This window comes from Plectropomus leopardus, chromosome 14 (assembly GCF_026936395.1).
Source record: "Plectropomus leopardus strain MGB_pleo_1.0 chromosome 14, ASM2693639v1, whole genome shotgun sequence".
Taxonomy (NCBI): Eukaryota; Metazoa; Chordata; class Actinopteri; order Perciformes; family Serranidae; genus Plectropomus; species Plectropomus leopardus.
The window spans coordinates 8313151-8332052 of record NC_142189.1 but is presented as its reverse complement, the minus strand read 5'-3'; the positions used below and the strand labels follow the sequence as shown (position 1 = coordinate 8332052).

At 39.7% G+C, this 18902-nt stretch overlaps 2 protein-coding genes across 10 annotated transcripts in view; both read left to right on the top strand.

Annotated features, from left to right (window-relative positions):
- The window catches only part of stxbp5b (syntaxin binding protein 5b (tomosyn)), a 46588-nt gene extending 29691 nt beyond the window's left edge, over nt 1-16897 (top strand). The window contains exons 18-30 of one of the 8 annotated variants that reach the window (XM_088087606.1): nt 430-581; nt 2009-2092; nt 3588-3650; nt 3732-3788; nt 3871-3918; nt 6451-6501; nt 6680-6808; nt 7588-7827; nt 9138-9495; nt 9630-9795; nt 11040-11151; nt 11370-11590; nt 12103-16897. In XM_088087606.1, the coding sequence (XP_087943732.1) occupies nt 430-581; nt 2009-2092; nt 3588-3650; nt 3732-3788; nt 3871-3918; nt 6451-6501; nt 6680-6808; nt 7588-7827; nt 9138-9495; nt 9630-9795; nt 11040-11151; nt 11370-11590; nt 12103-12144 (1723 nt within the window). In that variant the 3' untranslated portion in view covers nt 12145-16897. The remainder of the gene's footprint in view (nt 1-429; nt 582-2008; nt 2093-3587; nt 3651-3731; nt 3789-3870; nt 3919-6450; nt 6502-6679; nt 6809-7587; nt 7828-9137; nt 9496-9629; nt 9796-11039; nt 11152-11369; nt 11591-12102) is intronic. The other 7 variants (XM_042500442.2, XM_088087604.1, XM_042500444.2 and 4 more) reach the window with 7 other exon arrangements.
- Nucleotides 16898-17754: 857 nt separating this feature from the next.
- The window catches only part of sash1b (SAM and SH3 domain containing 1b), a 62730-nt gene continuing 61582 nt past the window's right edge, over nt 17755-18902 (top strand). For both annotated transcript variants that reach the window (XM_042500802.2, XM_042500801.2), the window contains exon 1: nt 17755-18593. The gene's annotated coding sequence lies outside the window, so the exon portion shown is untranslated. The remainder of the gene's footprint in view (nt 18594-18902) is intronic.

The window sequence follows — 18902 nt, the reverse complement described above, 5'->3', positions numbered from 1 at the left end:
GTGGCTGCAATAGAAATAAATCTGCTAATGTTTTGAGCATCCATCATTATGCTTCCTGGAATATTTTCACGAGAAAAGTTACATAACATCAGTTGGTGGAAATGCATTCATTTCACAATTTTGTTTTATCGACATTTGGAAAATATTGCTTAAGTTTTGCACAAATCTGTAATAGAAACATTGTAGAATTGCTGCTATATAATGGAATCGGTATCTCAATCCTGATTGTAATAATTGAAATGAATGATAAGTACTTCTGCAGTTTACTGTATGATGCAGACAGAGAGGAAAGAGAGCGGAGAAGTACAGAAGGAGGCTGTATTTTCAAATTCTGGCTTTTCTGCCTTTTCCAGAAAACTGCATAACCCAGCTTTAAGATCAAAAATAGCATCTGAATCCTTATCCCACTGCGTCCCTGCTGTGTTTCAGCGTGGTGTTTGGAAACAGTAATGGTCTGGCTGTGGTCGACTACCTCCAGAAAACTCTGCTCCTCAACATGGGCACGTCGGAGCTGTACAGCCCGTCCGACCCCTACCAGAGGCAGCCTCGCTCCCCACGCAAAGCACGGCAGCCCTCTGGAGGTGAGCTGCACTCTAGCAAACATATCTGTGTCTCATGTTATTGTTGGTCACTCTCCTAAGCTCAGCACCTGCACTGGCTTTCCCTTACTAACATTATTACCCTTAATGCTCGTTACTTACCTCATATGACTTCGTATTGCTAAAACATTTAGCTGAGCGGCTCTGGCTCAGACTCTTAGGTGGGTTAGCGAGGCAGGGCTGACACTTGGCAGCAGCCCCGACTTCGCACCATGAGCACCGCCCCCTGCAGTAGCTCCTGTCCCTCAACAGGGGGCATCACTGACGGATTCTCCATCTGTTCAGTTGGACAGACCAAAGACAGTGAATATCAGTGCTGCAGTAGCTTTTCGTTTTGATTCCTTTTAATGATAAAAAGACTCTTAATTAATTTTGATTTGCTTTTCTTAAGCCTCACTGTTTCTCTCTTGTCTTTAACTGTGTTTTTGTTGTTCACTGTTTGTTTTCATTCTTTTAAGTCTCAGTGGCCTGGTGCGAGATTCAAGACTGTTTTATTGACCTTTTCTGTCATGAAAAGCAGAATTTAAGAGGACGTATTGTGTTCTTCATTATTTTCTGTCATAAATATGGAGTTACAATAAAGGATGTTAAAATTAAATGTAACCTAAGTTTCAAACAATCAGGTAAACAAATGTCAAAAGTAAACCCTGTGAGCAAAAACCTCCTGAATACTCTGTTTTCTATAGTTTTTTTTCTACTCTGGCTCCAAGATGACAAATTTTCAGATCAAATTACAGGTTTCTTTATATGATCATCTGCTCCAGGCATGTCACTGCAAGTGTTTAAATTACATTATTTACATCATGTAGCTTACACTGCTACATGTAGCTACATGCTAACATTAGAGAAACATGCAATCTTGGTTGCAGATGTGTAAATTTTTCTTAGACTTCGGATCATATTCCTGCTGGAACATGTATGGTTGTGTTTAAAAGCTTTTACTGTCTATTTTTAAAATGAGAAAGTGCTGCTATACACAGTCATTGCTCGCCTCCAAGTACAATGCTACATGTAGCTCCATGCTAATGTCAGGGAAACATGTAATCCCGGTTGTCAATATTGTTCATTTTTCTTGGATTTCTTACATATTCTCCGGCTGAAGGAGACATGCGCTAAGGTGTTCCAGTATAGACAGTATGAGGAAAATAGTGTTTTTGACCATATGATCATGTAAACATGTATTTTGGGTTTCTGATGGATTAAGTATTAACCTGAAAATGAGCACAATTGGTCCTTTTTATTGTCCGCACGCTGCCACATTATCTGACAGATATATTTTAACTACAAATTTCAATTAGAAATCCAGCAGCAAGCCTCTGAGACATTTCTTTTCTTTTGCACTTATGATGTCCTGTCATTTTTCTGTTTCACTGTTTTTACTGTTGGTCTCTCTCTGTGATTTGGTAAAGACATTCCACCTGTGACGTCTTGCATGTCGAGACTTTCTAACTTGTATTCTGAGTCTGTGAAAAAACTACGCTCATCTCACTTCAGTAAGTCATGTTGTGTCTGATTTTCTCCTCCCTCCCCACAGTATCATTTCTCTCCTCTAAGCCTTCCCTTCTTCTTACAAAGATTCACTCCCTGATTTTGATGTAGCCGCCCCAAATCCCCAGAGCTTACTATTGACTTTTTAAAAACAGCAGTGAGCTGGGAGGAAATTTAGAGACTTGAGGGCACTTTCACAAAATCAGGTAGTGTATCTTTAATCCCTGCCACGTATTTTACTAGAAAACAACACTGACTCCCTGAGTCAACGGATTTGTATTAGATTTGTGAAGTGAACTCAAGTGTGGCTTACACTGTATGGATAGTTTCCCTGCCTTTGCTCAAACAGTTGACCCTTTAATTAATTCACTCTACGTACCTGGGCTGGGCAATATATCGATATTGTGATTTGTGACTAGATGTCCTCTTAGATTTTAAATATCATAAGTTTTGTCTCCTGGCGGTTTTAAATGCCGCATTACAGTAAAGTGACGTAGTTTTCGGACTGTTCTAGCTGTTCTTATTTGCCTTTCCTGACTTAGTCATTATATAGTCCCCCCAGGATGTTGTGTTTGCAACAGTTGCATATTTTGTCATTCCTTGCTAAATCTGTGTGACTGTGCCAATTACTGTAACTTTACAGCTAATTTTACTATTTAAAACTGGAAAAAGTGCTCTCTGTCTCTCTCTCTGTGCTTATCATGAGACTTCTGCTGCAGGAGAGTGACCTCTGTACTTGGGACAGAGTTTCCCACACACAGTGACAGGGCTAACTGTCAGCATCACACAACTAATGTCACCCAGTGGCTATTAATGAGTTTAGCCACAGAGTTCAGCCTTTATGGTGTCAATGAGAGATTTTTGTGACTGTTTGAGGGCTCGACGTTGGATATTACCTGCTGCTGCAGTTTTGGGTCATCCCAACTGAGCAAAGAGAGCAGGAGGAGAGAGGCTCACGGAGGCGGTCTTCTAGCGCTGCCGTGAACGGCAGCAACAGCTGATTGTCAGTGATCAGCTGCCTGACCCCCACCATTATAGACAGATTCTAATTCTGTGGAAAACACTGACACAAAAACAGCATCAAAACTATTTTTACAATTATCCCTGCGATTTCATTGCAAAAAAAATCTGTTAAATATCACAAAGTGCATCACTTTTTTTTTCTTCAGAAAAACTGTTGTGAAAAAAGGCATTTCAGACTGTTAAAATCCCCAAAAGGCCTGTGAAATCCTGGAGGGACTGGCTGTATCCACATCACAGATGTTTATATCTTAAAAAATCTCTAAATAATTTGTGAAAGCACCAATAGTAAAGTGATATTGTTGCAATATCAATATCGAGGTATTTGGTCAAAAACATTGTGATATTTGCGTCCATATCCATATCGCCCAGCCTTATTATGTACAGTAGGAACTGTCTTAGCTTTACTTAGATTTTCTGAGAGTAGTCCAAGAGGATTAATTCAGCCATGTTTAATTACAACCTTTGTGGCTCCCACAGCAACCTGTGATTCCAACGATGGGTCCAACACCTCAGAGGACCGCTGCAAATCTCCCACTTCAGGTAAGCCTCCCTGACTGCTTCATACAAAAACAGATCCTTTGATTATTTTATCTTTTTCATATGCTGACATTTGTCGTGTAGGGTCTCCCTCACCTTGCAATTCTGACGATGAGCGAAAACAGAAGTTCATAGAGAAGGGTAAAGCTGCATGTCCACTTACATTTCAGCACTTCAAATTGGCTGCAGTTGTCTGATTTGTCTTTTCGAACCTTATTTCCAGTGAAGTTCAAAAGCAGACGCTTTTCCAAGACGGTTGCCAATGACTTTGGTACTGTATCATCCAGATGTGCTTTCTCTGATCACTCCCTCTTTCTCTGTGAATGAAGGCGCGCTAACCACTCTGTGCCTTAATCCCACGCCGGTCTGTGCATCTTGTGCCAATGACAGAAAGAAGTGCATTCAATGAATGTATTTTTACTAATCAGAAGGTTTGGGGGTTTCAGTGCTGATTTATGAAATTAATCACGATTCTCTTTAAAATGCATGACAGGACGTCTTTTGAATTTCAGGCCTCAGATTTTCTATGCAGATTTTTTGTCAAAATGCTAGAGGCTGTTGATACACAAGTCTGGATTAAAAATATGACAAATTGGCAAACATAACCTTTTTTACAAAAACCAAAGCATAGAAAATCTGCTTCATGCCTCGTTCTTTACAGTACTAATGTCTAACCGTGTCACTTAAAAGTTTAAGTGAATTATTTACTCAATTGTTGTCACTTGCTGTGTGTGTTTCTGATTCCAGGGCTTCAGTGTTAACTGTTTGGCTACCCACTGATTTTTCTCCTCCTCCCACTCTCTTTGCATAACTATGTTCACTGAATTGCAATTACCTTACTTCCTGACTGCCTCTTGCTTTGTTTGACATTGCAGGCCCTTTGGTTGTCTGTGATTCTACTCAGCCTCATTTGTATTCTCAGCGTTTCTCTGAGGGTGGTTATACACTGCAACAGGCAACATTTGGGATTTTATACTTTGTGTTGGCAACACTCCTGGTAGCAAGCAACAAAGTTAAAAAGTGCCAGCTAAAATCAATCGAAATGTTTTTGGAATCAGAATATTCCTCTCAAAGAACTGCAGTCTTGTTGCACACAGTAAAGCCTGATTTATGGTGGGGTGTCCACTGACACGTTTCTATAATATTCTGCACCTGGAGAATTTAGTTATGTCGCAGACAACATCATATTTTGTAGCAAAATCTGAATCCTCGTCAGTGCTCGGCATTTGTTATACAAAAACATACTCACCCTGGAGCTCCCGGGTTTGGTTCAATGGACCCATTTATCGCCTCCTCTTTGCGCTCCTGTTGTCTTCTCAGTAGAAGTAAGTTTAAAATGTCTTCCTCTTCAAACTCACTGATTTTATCAAATCCCTTGATTTTAAAATGCAAAAGGTTACGCAGTAGCATAAATATAGATACAAAACAAAAAGCTGCCAGAAGGATGTACTCTTTACACCAGAGATGGGACTAAGCTACTCTTTTGTTTGTCACAAGCAAGTCTCAAGTCTTTGCAGTTACAAATCCCAAGTCAAGACAGGCAACTCTCAAGGCAAATCCCGAGTCCTAAACATTGAGTTTGAGTCCTTAACAAGTCAAATGCGCTCTTTACCAAATGCAGTGCCATTTTAACAACAGAGAAATACAAAATAATATTATATTAAGTCTACAAAAATCATGAATGCTTTGTAAAATTTGCATAAGCGTGAAGATTACATGCACAATAACAGGATTATAGAATGTACCTCAACTTTGCTGGAGGATAGCGTCTGGTTACCATAGAAATGGCTGTATCCCTTTGTCGAAGCATAATTTCAAAACATTGTGCAGCTCTTCAATTTCTGACAAGTGGCTCTTGCTAAAAGTGTTGAGTGCTTTACCATAAATCAGGCTTAGGAGTTGTCCAATGTATGGCATGAGGTACTTTTAGTGCTTAAAGATTATTTTCCACAGTTGTCCTTCAGTATGTATCACCACCTGTAAGAGTGACTCAAAATCCTAACTGTTTGCAATGATTACGCACTGATTTTAAAACAATAGCCCTTTTACACAGAGGTCGCTCTATAGGGCCGCTACGAAGTCCCTTCTTTGTGCCGCCTTTGCAATTCACACAGAACCAAACAACGTCAGCATCATGTTGCTCTACTGTGATTTTAGACAGCATGCCGGCACTGTGGAAGCAAAAGAGGTGTGACGTTTAACACAACAGTATCTGCCTCTAGTGTGACATAAAATATTTGTGTCGGCAGCACTTTCTAAACAATAACAATGGCATTAAAATGATAATCAATTACCGTCTACGTTATATGACAGTTGATCTCATCCTCTGCTTGGACAGCAAGGAGCTCCCAAATTTCATATTTTTTCCCCAAATTGTGGACATTTACAGCCTCTGTTCTTCTGCTTTGAGTTAGCTGCTGTTAACTACGTTTTAAATCTTCAACTGGTCATTGGCACAAGCTGTCATAATGTAACCTACCATGATCCCATCCTGCCGGCTGTCCCTTTTACACGGACATCGTTTCAGCACTGTTACTACCTCCGTTGCCGGCTCAAAGACAAGACAACTCTGTCACCCCATTTTGCGATCGTACCTCTTTTACAGAGAGGCAAGGCGGCATAATAGTGCGATATTCCTGCCTTGAACAGGCAGTGTAAAAGGGGCTGATGTCACAGATATCTGCAATGATCATTACAGAATCCTCTGTTGTATTTTTGTCAAACTATCTTTGATTTCTCAATTTGTTTTTCAATTTTTAGCCATCAATCTTTCCTCATAAAATAGTATTTGTTTCTGTTACAGCCAAGATGTCGCGGAAAATAAGCTCGTCTGGCGAGCAAAAGCCGGACCTGGGTAAGAAAACTACTGAATTTAAGCTTCTAAGAACCTTTACATTTTTCAACAGGTCTTCCTTTTGTCTTTTGAATCTTCTGTCTTTGTATCGAGTTGACATGTTGGCTTTGAGACTGTTGTTTTGGGATGATAAACTGTCAGTTGAGACGAACACTGTCTCTGTTTGCACTGTGAGCAGAGGACAGGTCCCAACGATGGCGCTCTTTCACATTTAAGAAGCGCTTTTGTTGTATGAGAGAAGTCAAGGCAGCAACCAGGATGACCCAGAGGGGGGGCGTCTGTAGAACTAAGTCCGCCCCCAACTCCTGTGAGTGGACCGGCCCCAGTCTGACTTGGGCTGCAGTGGGATAACTGGTACTAACCCCCACCACTGCTGGGGCTTTTGTTCTGAACTGAATGACACTAATCTCCTCACAGTGATTGTTTCGTTCTTTCTGAGGACGCTCCGCTGACTTCACTGCACTCAGTGTTAAAAATCTTGCTTTTCTTGTTTACAGTTTTTCCTTGTGAAGAACACACACGACGGGCGGTGTGTTTAGCCTCCCCGTCTGTGTCACAGATCTTTTTGTGTTTCTGTTGGGATCCCTCATTAGCTTTTTTAAAGAGGATAAACGCTTGTGTTTCAGCTGCCGTCAGCACAGTAATGAGGCATGAATAATTCTTGCTCCTTAAATACCAGTTCTTCCTCGGGAATCCCTGTAGTACTACATGCATATCTCACGCATTTTTTTCACATTGAGAATGTTGTTGTCAATTTAATTGGGAACCATTTCAAAAAAATGCATCCCTGGTTGCAAACTGTGCAAGAGCATCTCAATGTCAAAAAGCTTCTTGGTGAACACTTGTCAAAGTGTGTTTTTTTCTGTACTGGGTCACTTCTATAAAAGACATGACTATATTTGACGTTGTGCTCTAATAAATAGCCACAGCCCAAACATGTTAACTGAGCTTTGACCCAGTGGATTTTGTGCTATTAACATCTCTAATTCTCCTGTTTGCATGTGAAATCCTCTACAAGCTTCTCGCCGCTATCGTTTCAAATCATTTCCTCATTCTCTCATATTTGTGCTCGCTCCTGTTGTCCAGATGCCAAGGATAACTCATTCACCCGCTCGCGTAGTTCAAGTGTAACCAGCATAGACAGAGAATCCCGAGAGGCCATCTCCTCCTTTCACTTCTGTGAGAGTTTCCCCAGGAAGACGGACAGCCTGGTCAGCCCCTGTCTGCTGGTGGGGACCACACAGGGCACCGTGATGATGGTGGCCCTCAGCCTGCCGCCTGGCGGGGACCAGAGGCTGCAGCAACCGGTCGGCATCTCCTCCTGTGGTAAGAAGCTGAACTGTAATTCATCAGGTAGGGTTGTCTGTGTCACTGGGGACACAAAACAAGGGGACAAGGTAGCGGTGAAAAATATCTCGATTATACTCGATGCAGCTTGTTCCATGTGAGATGTAAAACACTGTAACGGTTAAACTTTCAGGCATCTGCTAACATCTAACTCAAGTTCACAGAAAAAAACATCAGCACAAGATGAGTTTCAGAATACAAGATACAGTGGTTCTGCTTTGATCTATTTCATTATAGTAGTATTTGATTAATGACAGTACTAGTAACTTTGTAATGACAGTACTTTTTAAAACTTCACTTTAACAGTACTTTATTGAACTTAATTATAAAAGTAATTTAATAAAGTTTATTAAAACAGTACTTTATTTGACTTTATTTTAACAGTAATTTATTTAATGTTATCACATTTCTTTATTAAACTTTATTATACCTATACTTTAACTTTAACAAAACTTACTTTTCAAAAAAATCTTGTAACATCACTAACTATTGTAACTGTACTGTATTTAACATTATTGTAACAATACTTGATATAACTTTAATGCAATATTACTTTGTATACATTTATTATAACACCTTAACTTTTCTATCACAATACTTTCTTTGCATTTATATAACAGAACTTAATTTGACCTAATTACAATAACATTTTATTTAACTTTATTACAACTACTTCATTTGACTTTACTGTAGCAATACGTCATTTAACTTAATCATCACAGTACTTTTTTTTTAACTTTATCATCACAGTACTTTTTTAACTTTATTATAACTCTACTTTAACTTTAATATAGCTGTATGTTATTTAATTTTATTGTAACATCACTTTAACTTAATGATAACTGTACTGAATTTAACATTATTGTAACAGTACTTTGCTATACTTTTAAAAACTGCGTAAAAAATGACCAAACCAGTATTTTTGTATTTCAAAAACTTTGAAAAGCTCATGCCAGTTTTAGGATGTTTTTATTGCACCGTAACATACGTGAGGATCTGTTCTCTGACCTTTATTTTTTATATTTGAATTGAAGCAAATGAAAATGCACTAAAGAGAGCAGAGCACAGGAAGAAAGTCTGGCGGCTGGGTGGTTAGTGGAAGTGGTTTTTATTTCCCATCACAGTTTTTATCCAGATGTTCTCAGTGTAGATATCCACCTTCCCACGCACTGCTGTCCTCTTGGTTGACCTTGAATTGATGTTTATAGCAACTTGCTTTAAATGCTGTGTTTATTTAAAGGCCGTCTGAAACTTAAATGAAAATCTCTCTTTTAAATCTCATTCTTCAGGCACTATGGCCACACTCAAAGGAGGCATTTTGACGATGGCCCTGTTGGACTCAACTGGAACTCTGCTGCCCCCTTCCTACGAGCCATGGTATGACCCAAATGCCTCAGATGAGGAGAAGGAGAAGAGCAGGAGGCGCAGGCCAGCCTCCCCTCCCTCATCACAAGAGGGTCAAGATTCCCAGTTTGCCGTGCTGTGTTCGGAGAAACAGGCCAAGGTGGTAGCCATGCCCTCCCAAACACGCATCCATAAACACAACATCACAGAGACGTCCTTCGTGCTGAGGGCTGACGTCGTGCAGATGGCCGGAGCGAACTGCATCGCCTGTTTCTGTGCTAACGGGCACATCATGACTCTGAGGTATGACTTCTGCTGGCTTGTTTGAATCTTCTCTCCAAATATATGATGAAATCACAATGACACATTTCTGTAGAACAATTCTTAAAGTTACTATATCGGGTGAAATAACGTCTGTTTTTTTTGTGTCATCCCAGTTTGCCGAGTCTGCGGCCTCTGCTGGATGTGAACTATCTGCCGCTGACAGACATGCGGATAGCCAGAACGTTCTGCTTCTCCAACCAGGGCCAGGCCCTGTACCTCACCTCCCCCACCGAGATCCAGAGGATCACCTACAGCCAGGAGACCTGCGACAACCGGCAGGTCAGACTCTCTAAAAGGACCTGTTTGTAATTACCAGACACCCAGTCCAACCGAATAATGTAACCCAGAGCATTTTCTGTACCAGAATGGTAATGGGTGCTTCCAGACATTTCGCTCGTGCTGACACAGTGCTGTCGAGATAGGTCTGACTACACAAGACTACTTAATTAATGAATTAGTTTTACTGTGAAAAGTTTTAATTCGTCTTTCATTATTAGATCCAATAATTTAAAGTGTGGAGAAAAGACTTCATGTAGACTGGGGAGGAAACAAATTGAAGTGTAGCATGTGCATTGAAACTACTTTAAAAAAAACTACTTTCTTACATGTAAAACATGCCGTATTTTGGGCGCCTGGTAGCTCAGTGAACAGTGGGTTCACTTCAAGCTTATGGCCCTTTGCTGCATGTCATCCCCTCTCTCTCCCTCTTTCATGCTTAGAATTATATCCTGTACAATAAAGGCAAAAACACCCCAAAAACATGCCATCTTTATACTTATGTGGCAAATTTGAAACAAAAATGTAAAATTCGTCCCAGTTTAACAGGCTTGGTAGATGCTCTTCCTCAGACAATCCAGACAAAAGCAAAATTCAGGGCAAATTTAAGCAAAATTAAAGCACCATCATTCTGGCCTGTCATATTGGCAGAAATGCTCACTTCAGACTGACGCTGATATTTCTTTTTAAAGCTGTTATCTGCCGATACCAATGACGCGCTGATATTATCGCGCATCCCTAATCCTAATGTTCATTTTACAATGCACTTACAACACCCAGTCAACTATTTTTTTTCCTGCAGTTTGAGGCAGCTCTGCACTGTCGACTGTAGTGTCATTATAACATTATGCATCATGGTTTTTAATGAATCTGTGAGCTTCCAAAGTCCTGACACAACCCCAGTTGAGCCTTCACCAAGCATCCTCTGTGGATCACTCTGGGATCTGTGTCTGTTCAGATACAACACGAGACGGGTGACAGAGGAAAGAGGGACACACAGGAAGGCACTTTGCTTTGCAGTGCACTTATGAAGCCACTGAGGTCACATGTTTTACAATGGTAGTTTAAAAAAACCCAACATTTGTGTTCTTTTCAGAAACATAAAATAAAATTATTTCATGTCCTGTTAGCACCTGAAATGGGATGATATATAGTTTATAGATTATATAATAAACTGTGAGATAATCGTAGGTTAGTCTATATTTCTATAGATTAAAAGCCTGTGCTGATGTTTATGTGTTCCTCAGGAGATGCTCAGTGAGTTGTTTACTCCCGTGGAGACACCAGAGGCTCCGAACAGAGGTTTCTTCAAAGGCTTGTTCGGGGGAGGAGCTCAGTCTCTGGACAGGGAGGATCTCTGTGAGTACAAAATCAAATCTTTTTTCAGCATGTTTATTACGTAGGATTCTGTTTATTTTTAATGTCAATGGCTGGCCAAAGCCACCAGTAAGCAGTATTTGGAGAAAGGTGTGTAAGATTTTTCAGTTACACAACAATTTCAATTTGATTTTACCTTGAACATTGGAAGATGGATGCAGAATTTGTTAAATTTATTGGTTTTGTTTTTTCTTTGGTAGTTGGTGAAACAGTTGCTGGTAAGGCTTCCCGTAGCCTGGCCCAGCACATCCCCGGCCCAGGGGGCATGGAGGGCATGAAGGGTGCAGCGTCTGGTGTTGTGGGAGATCTGGCTCGTGCCCGGATAGCTCTGGACGAGAGAGGGCAGAAACTGGGCGAGCTGGAGGACAGAACGGCAGCCATGATGGCCAGCGCAGAGTCCTTTTCCAAACATGCTCATGATGTACGCACTTGTTATTTCTTTGGGCCCTTGAAGGAATACTTCATCCACAAAAGAACAATTTGTATATCAGTTACTCACAATGTGTTACGTTTAATTCATGAAGAATACTTTGTCTCGTATGCCAATGAAGTAACAGAATATAAGTGTGCATGTAATGTGCTCATAGTTTTTTGTTTAGTTTTTTTAATATTTACCCTTTTCTTCTCTTTTTTTTATTTACATAGTTATTTCTGTCCACATCTGCCTATCCCTTTTTATTTTCTCATAACTTGTGTATACATTTGTTTATATATATTTATAGAGAGAGAGATATTTAAGAGATTGTAAGTACTGATTGATAGTTTCGTAGGGGACTGCAGTTGTCGAGCCCTTTGAGTGTTTTCTGGCTTTCCCCAGCATATCTCCTTTTCCTAAAATGTATAACATTGTTGCTTTTTAATATGTGCCAAATAAATCAAATCAATCGGTTAACTTTATTTCTGACTCTTGTTTCTGCTCTTTTCTCCCGTCAGATGATGCTGAAGTACAAAGATAAGAAGTGGTACCAGCTCTGATGGCAGCGTGTGGAGCATCGGACTCTGTAATCACGCACACCAGTATCTCTTAGGAGCTGCAGGTCCCTCTCCTTCTCTTCTCTTATTTCTCTCCACGGGGGGTTCTGCTCAACGGACTCATGCTTTTATTCTCAGCACAGCATCACACACTCTGCATTACCTCAGTCACCGGAGGACTGCCGCGGAGTGGACACACCGGCCGACCCGACGTAATGAGAACGGAGAGAAATGGAAGAAGAGAAGCTCCCTGGTATCTCTCTTTCCATTTTCAGCTGAGAGCGACGATGTTTGTGCGACATCAGAACAGGAGAGAGGTGACCTGTCATATCCATCAGTCATGCACTCATATATATCTCATATATACAGTATATATATATCTACACACCCTGCTGTTTTGTTCTGAACGAGGAAAGACATTTCTGCAAAACATGTACTTGTAGTGGCCTGATTGCTCTTTTTTCCTTTCTCTACCCTTTATGGTGTACGCCAAACACAGTGGACTTAAACGAGGAGAAAAGTCTGATGACCCCTTGTCCTTCAAATCTAATCATGTCAATGAAGATTTCTATAGGAATGATTGAATCAGTGAAGGACTTGTGTCTGTTTGTTTTTCCAGTTTAACTTATTTCTAGTTTTGTCAGTCTGCTTTTGTCTTATTTTTTTGTTGTCCAGAAAGAGCCTTTCAAGCACTTAGAACCGTAAAAACTAGACAGGGAGATGATGAATCTGTTGCCTCTCACCGAATAAGGGCTGGTAGTACACTAGTTCATCACCGACCATTCCTTTTTACAGCATTTTGCAACCGAGGTTTTCTGTGAGTCACTTTTTTATTTTAAACGAGATTATTTATTGGAAAATAGATAGGACGTAAATTAAGTTTGTGTGTCGGGCATTGAATTTTATTTTTTTTTCTTTGGTAAATGTGCAAAAAAAAGTGCTGAAAATGTTTACCCCAATGAAGAGTTTACATTGATCTATTAGGAAAAATGAAGATGATACACTGGAAAACCCTGGAAAGTTATTTTCAAGGGGCTGTAGCTAAGTCAAAGAAGGATGACATATTGAAGGGCAAGACAAAGATTGTCCTTAAATTAGCATAAATGTATATTTTGGTTACAATTTAAATTTTTTTGTGATAAAGATTCTATCTAAACATGTCATAAATATTCAGATTTATTTTCTCTGTCGCAGCGGATTTCTTTTGTCTCAATGTGTAGGGAAAAAAGCATGTGTCACTTACAGCACAAAGGAAAAAGGTAACGCTGTCTCGCCGATAGAAATGACCATGCACCACAGAGCGTCGCACGCAGTGCCATTGGTCATCTCTCTCTGAAGCATTCACTTCAAAACTGTTTCTCTTCTGCCTTTGCCTCATGACGCATATATTCTAACCTCTACCTATGTGTATGTCTGTGTGCGTGTGAACATACATATATTCAGGAATATGTGTATGGGCGCCAATATTTATAATACTACATAGATACAGTGTATTACAATAGGTCTTTTGAGGTTTTTGTTTTTGCTTGACAGTGTTTTTTCAGTGTGGTTAACTAGAAATTCTCTTGTGATTAGATTTCTTTCTCATGAGGTGCAAAGGATACGCTGCTATTTGTGTCAATTGTAGGAGCATCATCTGTCGGTCTTTTATTTTGGAAAAAGAGAGACTTTGTCGGTCCAGATTGCTGCCAAATGTTGTAAATAACGGGACAGCCGGACACAAATCTGACAGTGCAGGTTCAGGCAACGTGACATACTGTACGCTCGCAGCCATGTTCTTTTCCGACACCAAAGAGTTGCTTAATTTCACAGAGTTGTCTTGATTTTTTTTCCCCAAACAGTAAGAGTCAGTGTGGATAGCTTGGACGGGCGAAGAAGTCTACTGTGTGTATGGGGTGGAAAAAAGATTGGCTTTAGCTTTTTCTTACAGGCATGCCACTCTCATCACCCAAACTGCTGTACATGTGTTCAGAAGACAGGCAAAGTGAATCTGAAGAGTTTGATTCCAAAATGACGTAACTCTTGGTCACGGAAAAAGGCTTGCAAGCATGAAGTAAAAAAGTGGGAATCCATTTTCTTAGGGTGCTGTCACACCAAACCTGTTTGGTTCCCTTGAAGCAAACTCAGGTCAGATTCGGTTTGTTTGGGCTTATTTAAAAGCTGTCAGTCAAACTTTGGTGCTGACCAAACAACCGAACTGAGGCTGCCTGAGAAGGTGGGTCTCGGACCACTTCTGGTTTGTTTGTAGTGTTAAAGCAAACTAACAACAGGATTTTATAGCAGATATGTGATATTAGCATGATTTCAAAAGCTAAACAACAAATTAATCTATCTGCTGCTTGTGAAATCTGTCTGCGATCTTACAATTGTTGGTCTGTTTGAGGCCATCTATTGAACCTGTTAATGCTCATTATTTGATGATGGTAACTCATACCTGTATGCTCATCAACTTTGGTATTTTCCCTGTTTAATAGATCGAAAGCTGTTAAAACTGTTGTGCTTGAATCCGCCTTGGTGGCTCTTGATGATGCAGGTTGAAATTCACCAAAACTGTCCAATCCAGTTAAGTTGACTGTCAGTATAACTTATGTTTAACTTCATGTTTACTGCCTCCGTGCAGTATGGTTTCCGGTTGTTCGTCTGTCCCATTCTCATGAATGCGATATCTCAATAACACCTTTAGACAATTTCCTCAAAGTTGGCACAAACATCCACTGGGACTTAACAGTGAACCAAATAGATTTTGGTGGTCAAAGGTCACAGGTAAAGGTCACTGTGACTTCGCACCTCTTTCATTCTTGTGAATGAGATATCTCAAGGAGGCCTTGAGGGTTTTTTCTTCAAATTTGGCACAAACATCCACTGGGACTTTACAATGAACTAAATAGATTTTGGTGTTCACAGGCCAAAGGTAAAGGTCAGTGTGACTTTGCATCTGTTTCATTCTCGTGAACATGATATCTCAAGAATCTTGAGGGTTTGTCCTCAAATTTGGCACAAACGTCCACAGGGACTCAACAATGAACTGATTAAAATTTGGTGGTCAAACGTCATTGTGACCCCACAAAACATGTTTAACTGAAGAATTTGCTAATTTTGACAACATTTCACACGAATTTCTAATAAGATAAAATGATGAACTGATTATCCATTTTCTAACTAAAAGGTTATCTTCACTGTGACATCATCATGTTTTCGCAAAAACACTTTTCTGGCCATATTGTTTTAGTCATAACTCAGGAACAGAAGGGGAGACATTTGGTGACGCTGGTCTTTGGGGTCCACCTTGACACTGTGCTCGATGTATAGATCTTTTGTGGTGCTGGGTTGAAGTGTGAAGTGTTCAGGTTTAGAGTTTGTAGCTTCTTTTCAACAACATTCACATTTGAAGCATTGTCTGTTGTCATGGTTACATATAAATCTGGACAGACGTGGATGTAAGCTGTAACTTGACAGATTTTTTGGGGGGCGTCTGGACCAAAGAAACCCAACTACAGGTGTGAAAGCACCGTTAGATTTTAGAGCATTAAATCCTGTATACTTACTGTAGGAGGTGTTGAGTTACCAATCTCACCAAAAAATGTTTTTACCACAGATAAACATCATTTTGGAATGAAACTCTTCACTGTCACTGATTTAAATCTCCTCTCCTGTGTACTGCTGAGATAAACCCATCAGAAAGAGCGGTTATGTGGGTTTTGCACTATTTTTTGTACTTAAAATAATTTTGTCAGTGTGGTTTTTAATGTGTTTATTTTTTTTCGTGTCCCATTTTGTTGTTTTTGAAAGGACCAAAACGTGACAGTACCTATGCTTATCTATGTCATTTGCCAATTAATGTTGATTGCTTCACTCTCAGATTTGTTTTCAACGTCAGGTTAATGATACTATGATATATTTATATATTTGAAAACAAATATATATATACTTTTAATTTCAATAATCTATTAAAAATGAATACCTTTAATGTAATTTTTTTTGGGGATAGAATAACTCACATTAATGTCCATACAATGGTTGTGCATAACGATCCATCATCCGGACATGACAATAAACATTTTCGGGTTATATATTGAACATGCTCATCTGGGATTCAAGCTTTGCTACTGCAGGAGGGTCATCTCCTCTCAGTGGGCCGCTGAGTCTTTCTACAAAGTGTGGCCTCGACTTTAAAGTGCTTCAGTTTGCAACATATATGGTCTAAATGGTCTCTTATTGCACATTGAAGGATGCATGATATTAAGTGTTTACAAACTTGAAACAACCATGTATTATCCCTCTTAGAGATTGTCTGCTCTGGCATTTGTATTTACCACCATGTTGAACAAAACTGAAGTTCTCATCACGCATCACAAGGTGTCCCATTTTCATTTGATCATGCCAATTGTAGAAGTGTGAGAGATTATATTTATTTTATTGGTACATTCGTTTATGTTACTGTTTGCTTCATGGAAGCTCTTGCTTTCCCTGCACTGTAGAAATGCATAGAAATCAAAGCTCGCCCCGCAGCACCGTGCAGGAGAGCTCAAGGGTTTTTCAGTCGCCATACTTCCATCAATCCATCCGTCTGTCTTCTGGGATGAATATCTGTGGAGTTGCAGTATTTTCTCATAGTAGGCAATTTTTGTACAGTTTTATTAAAATAAATTTCACATGGATGTCTGACTTAATCTGCTGCCACAAACAATTTAGACTGTAGATACAGTATATATAGATATTATTGTGCAATGGAAAATAAATGTAAAACCAATCATAACACATTTTGTCTTGTGTTTTTTGTTATGCTTTACTAATTCTTGTATCGAAGTTCATGTGGACATGTCTCTCATTAGGTCATAGTAACTTTTGAAACAAATTGTCACATTATTATTATTATTGTAGTAATAATTATTTAATGACAGGGGGGGTTCTTATTTTTTAAACTTTATTCTGTAAATCTTTCATCTGGAAACAACTCTACCATAAATAGAAAATATAGAAAATTCTTATTCTTTCTACATTCTACAAAAGGACATTTTTTCCAGACAAATTTCAAGGTTTGGAACTTACTTCTCTAGTAAGTATTATTCATGTGGTGTCCTCATCTTATATTACAGCATTCTAATGTTATGGTTTTTTTCCGACAATTTCTTTTGACTCGTTTTGAGTAGAGATGCAAGTTGTGTGTGCACATGTGTGCGTGCGTGTGTATTAAGTTTAATTTGGAGAAAAAAATATTTTACAATGATGCATTGCATTTAGACTAGTTTCATTTCTGTTTGATTTTAAAGATGTGGCCAGAATAGAAAAATGGTATCCTGGGTTTGTGTATTAGACTCAATTTGCCCACAAAGTGTTTGAAAAAGCAGATGCAGAGCCACTATAAATAAATAAATAAATAAAATATATATATATAAACATACATACACACACACATATAGATATTATAATATTTCATTTTCTTATTTATTTTTGCTGTTTTTCTTTTCATTTTATGCAATTTTATAATTGATTTTATTTTTTCATTTACGAGTCCTACATTTCCCAGAATCCCCTGCAGGTGGCGCCAGTGCTCTCTGAACTCCCGTCATCCAGCGGGGCTTCAGCAGTGAGTGAAGCCGAGGCTGAGCAGCATCTTCCTCACACTGAACCACACCGGCTGGATGGAGCAGAGCGGAGCGGCACCAAAGTTGAACACGGTGGCACAAAGTAAGCCACAACAAGTGCAGTCTGGACCGGTAGAAAGACTTTAGTAAAATGTCTTTCCTACGAGCGGTTTTATAGCAGTTTTCTATCGCTGTGGCTTCAGCGTCAGCCGTTAAATTTACGCTCCGGTTGAAGTGTTTGACGGACCGGAGCGTCTCTCCCTGTAACCGTCGGGATGAGTGAAACAAAGAGGATGAAGGCAGCCTGAGAAGACGCCAACTGACTTTTCTCCTCATCTTTGTCAGAGGATAACTTCACAGAAATGTGCTCAGCTTGTTAAATTGCTTTTTTCGCCAGCTAACTTTGCGATTCAGTCGACGACAGACAGTAAGTTAGCTAAAAAAATAACCGTTTGTTTGCTCACTTAAGTGCTCGCGTTGGATAACATGCGTTTAACGGGAAAAGAAGTTAGACTTTTGGGCTTTATTTGGCTTAAAAACACGCCTGCCTTCGTCCTGTGGGGGATTTCACATGTGCTAATTTACATGCAATCATGAGATGTCAAAAGTCGGGGTTGAAATGAGAGCTTGAAGCTGTCGTCACTGATTTTCCTCAAGAGGACCACCAGCTTTCAGCTAGGGTTGGACATGTTAAAGGTCGTCAGACAATTAAGAGTGTGCTGTCTCCAGTTACGTGTCCACAGTCTTGCTCTGGCCACAGCTAACAGACATGTCTAATTTGGAGAGTTGATCTTGGACCAGAGTTGTGGATCGCCTCTGCACAAACCCCTGCAGCTGTGTGGATGGAGAAGATGATGTGCACTTAAGGTAGGCCTCCGTGTATCCTCTGTGTTTTAGAAATACTATTTTTATGTTTTTAAGAACAGAACAGACAAGACAGAGAACTACAGATAGGGTCATTGTTGGTAGAATTAAATGCTTGATATCATGTAAAACTGGAAAAAACCGAGAGAGAGGAAAAGGAGCGGGGATTTAGGGATGCATGATGTTGGATTTTTTTGCTGATATCCAATATGCTGATTCATTTGGCCGATAACCGATATCTATTTCTCCACTTTCATGCACCTAATTTTAATGATAATCATGTCTCTTGTTGTGGAATTAACTTCATATTAT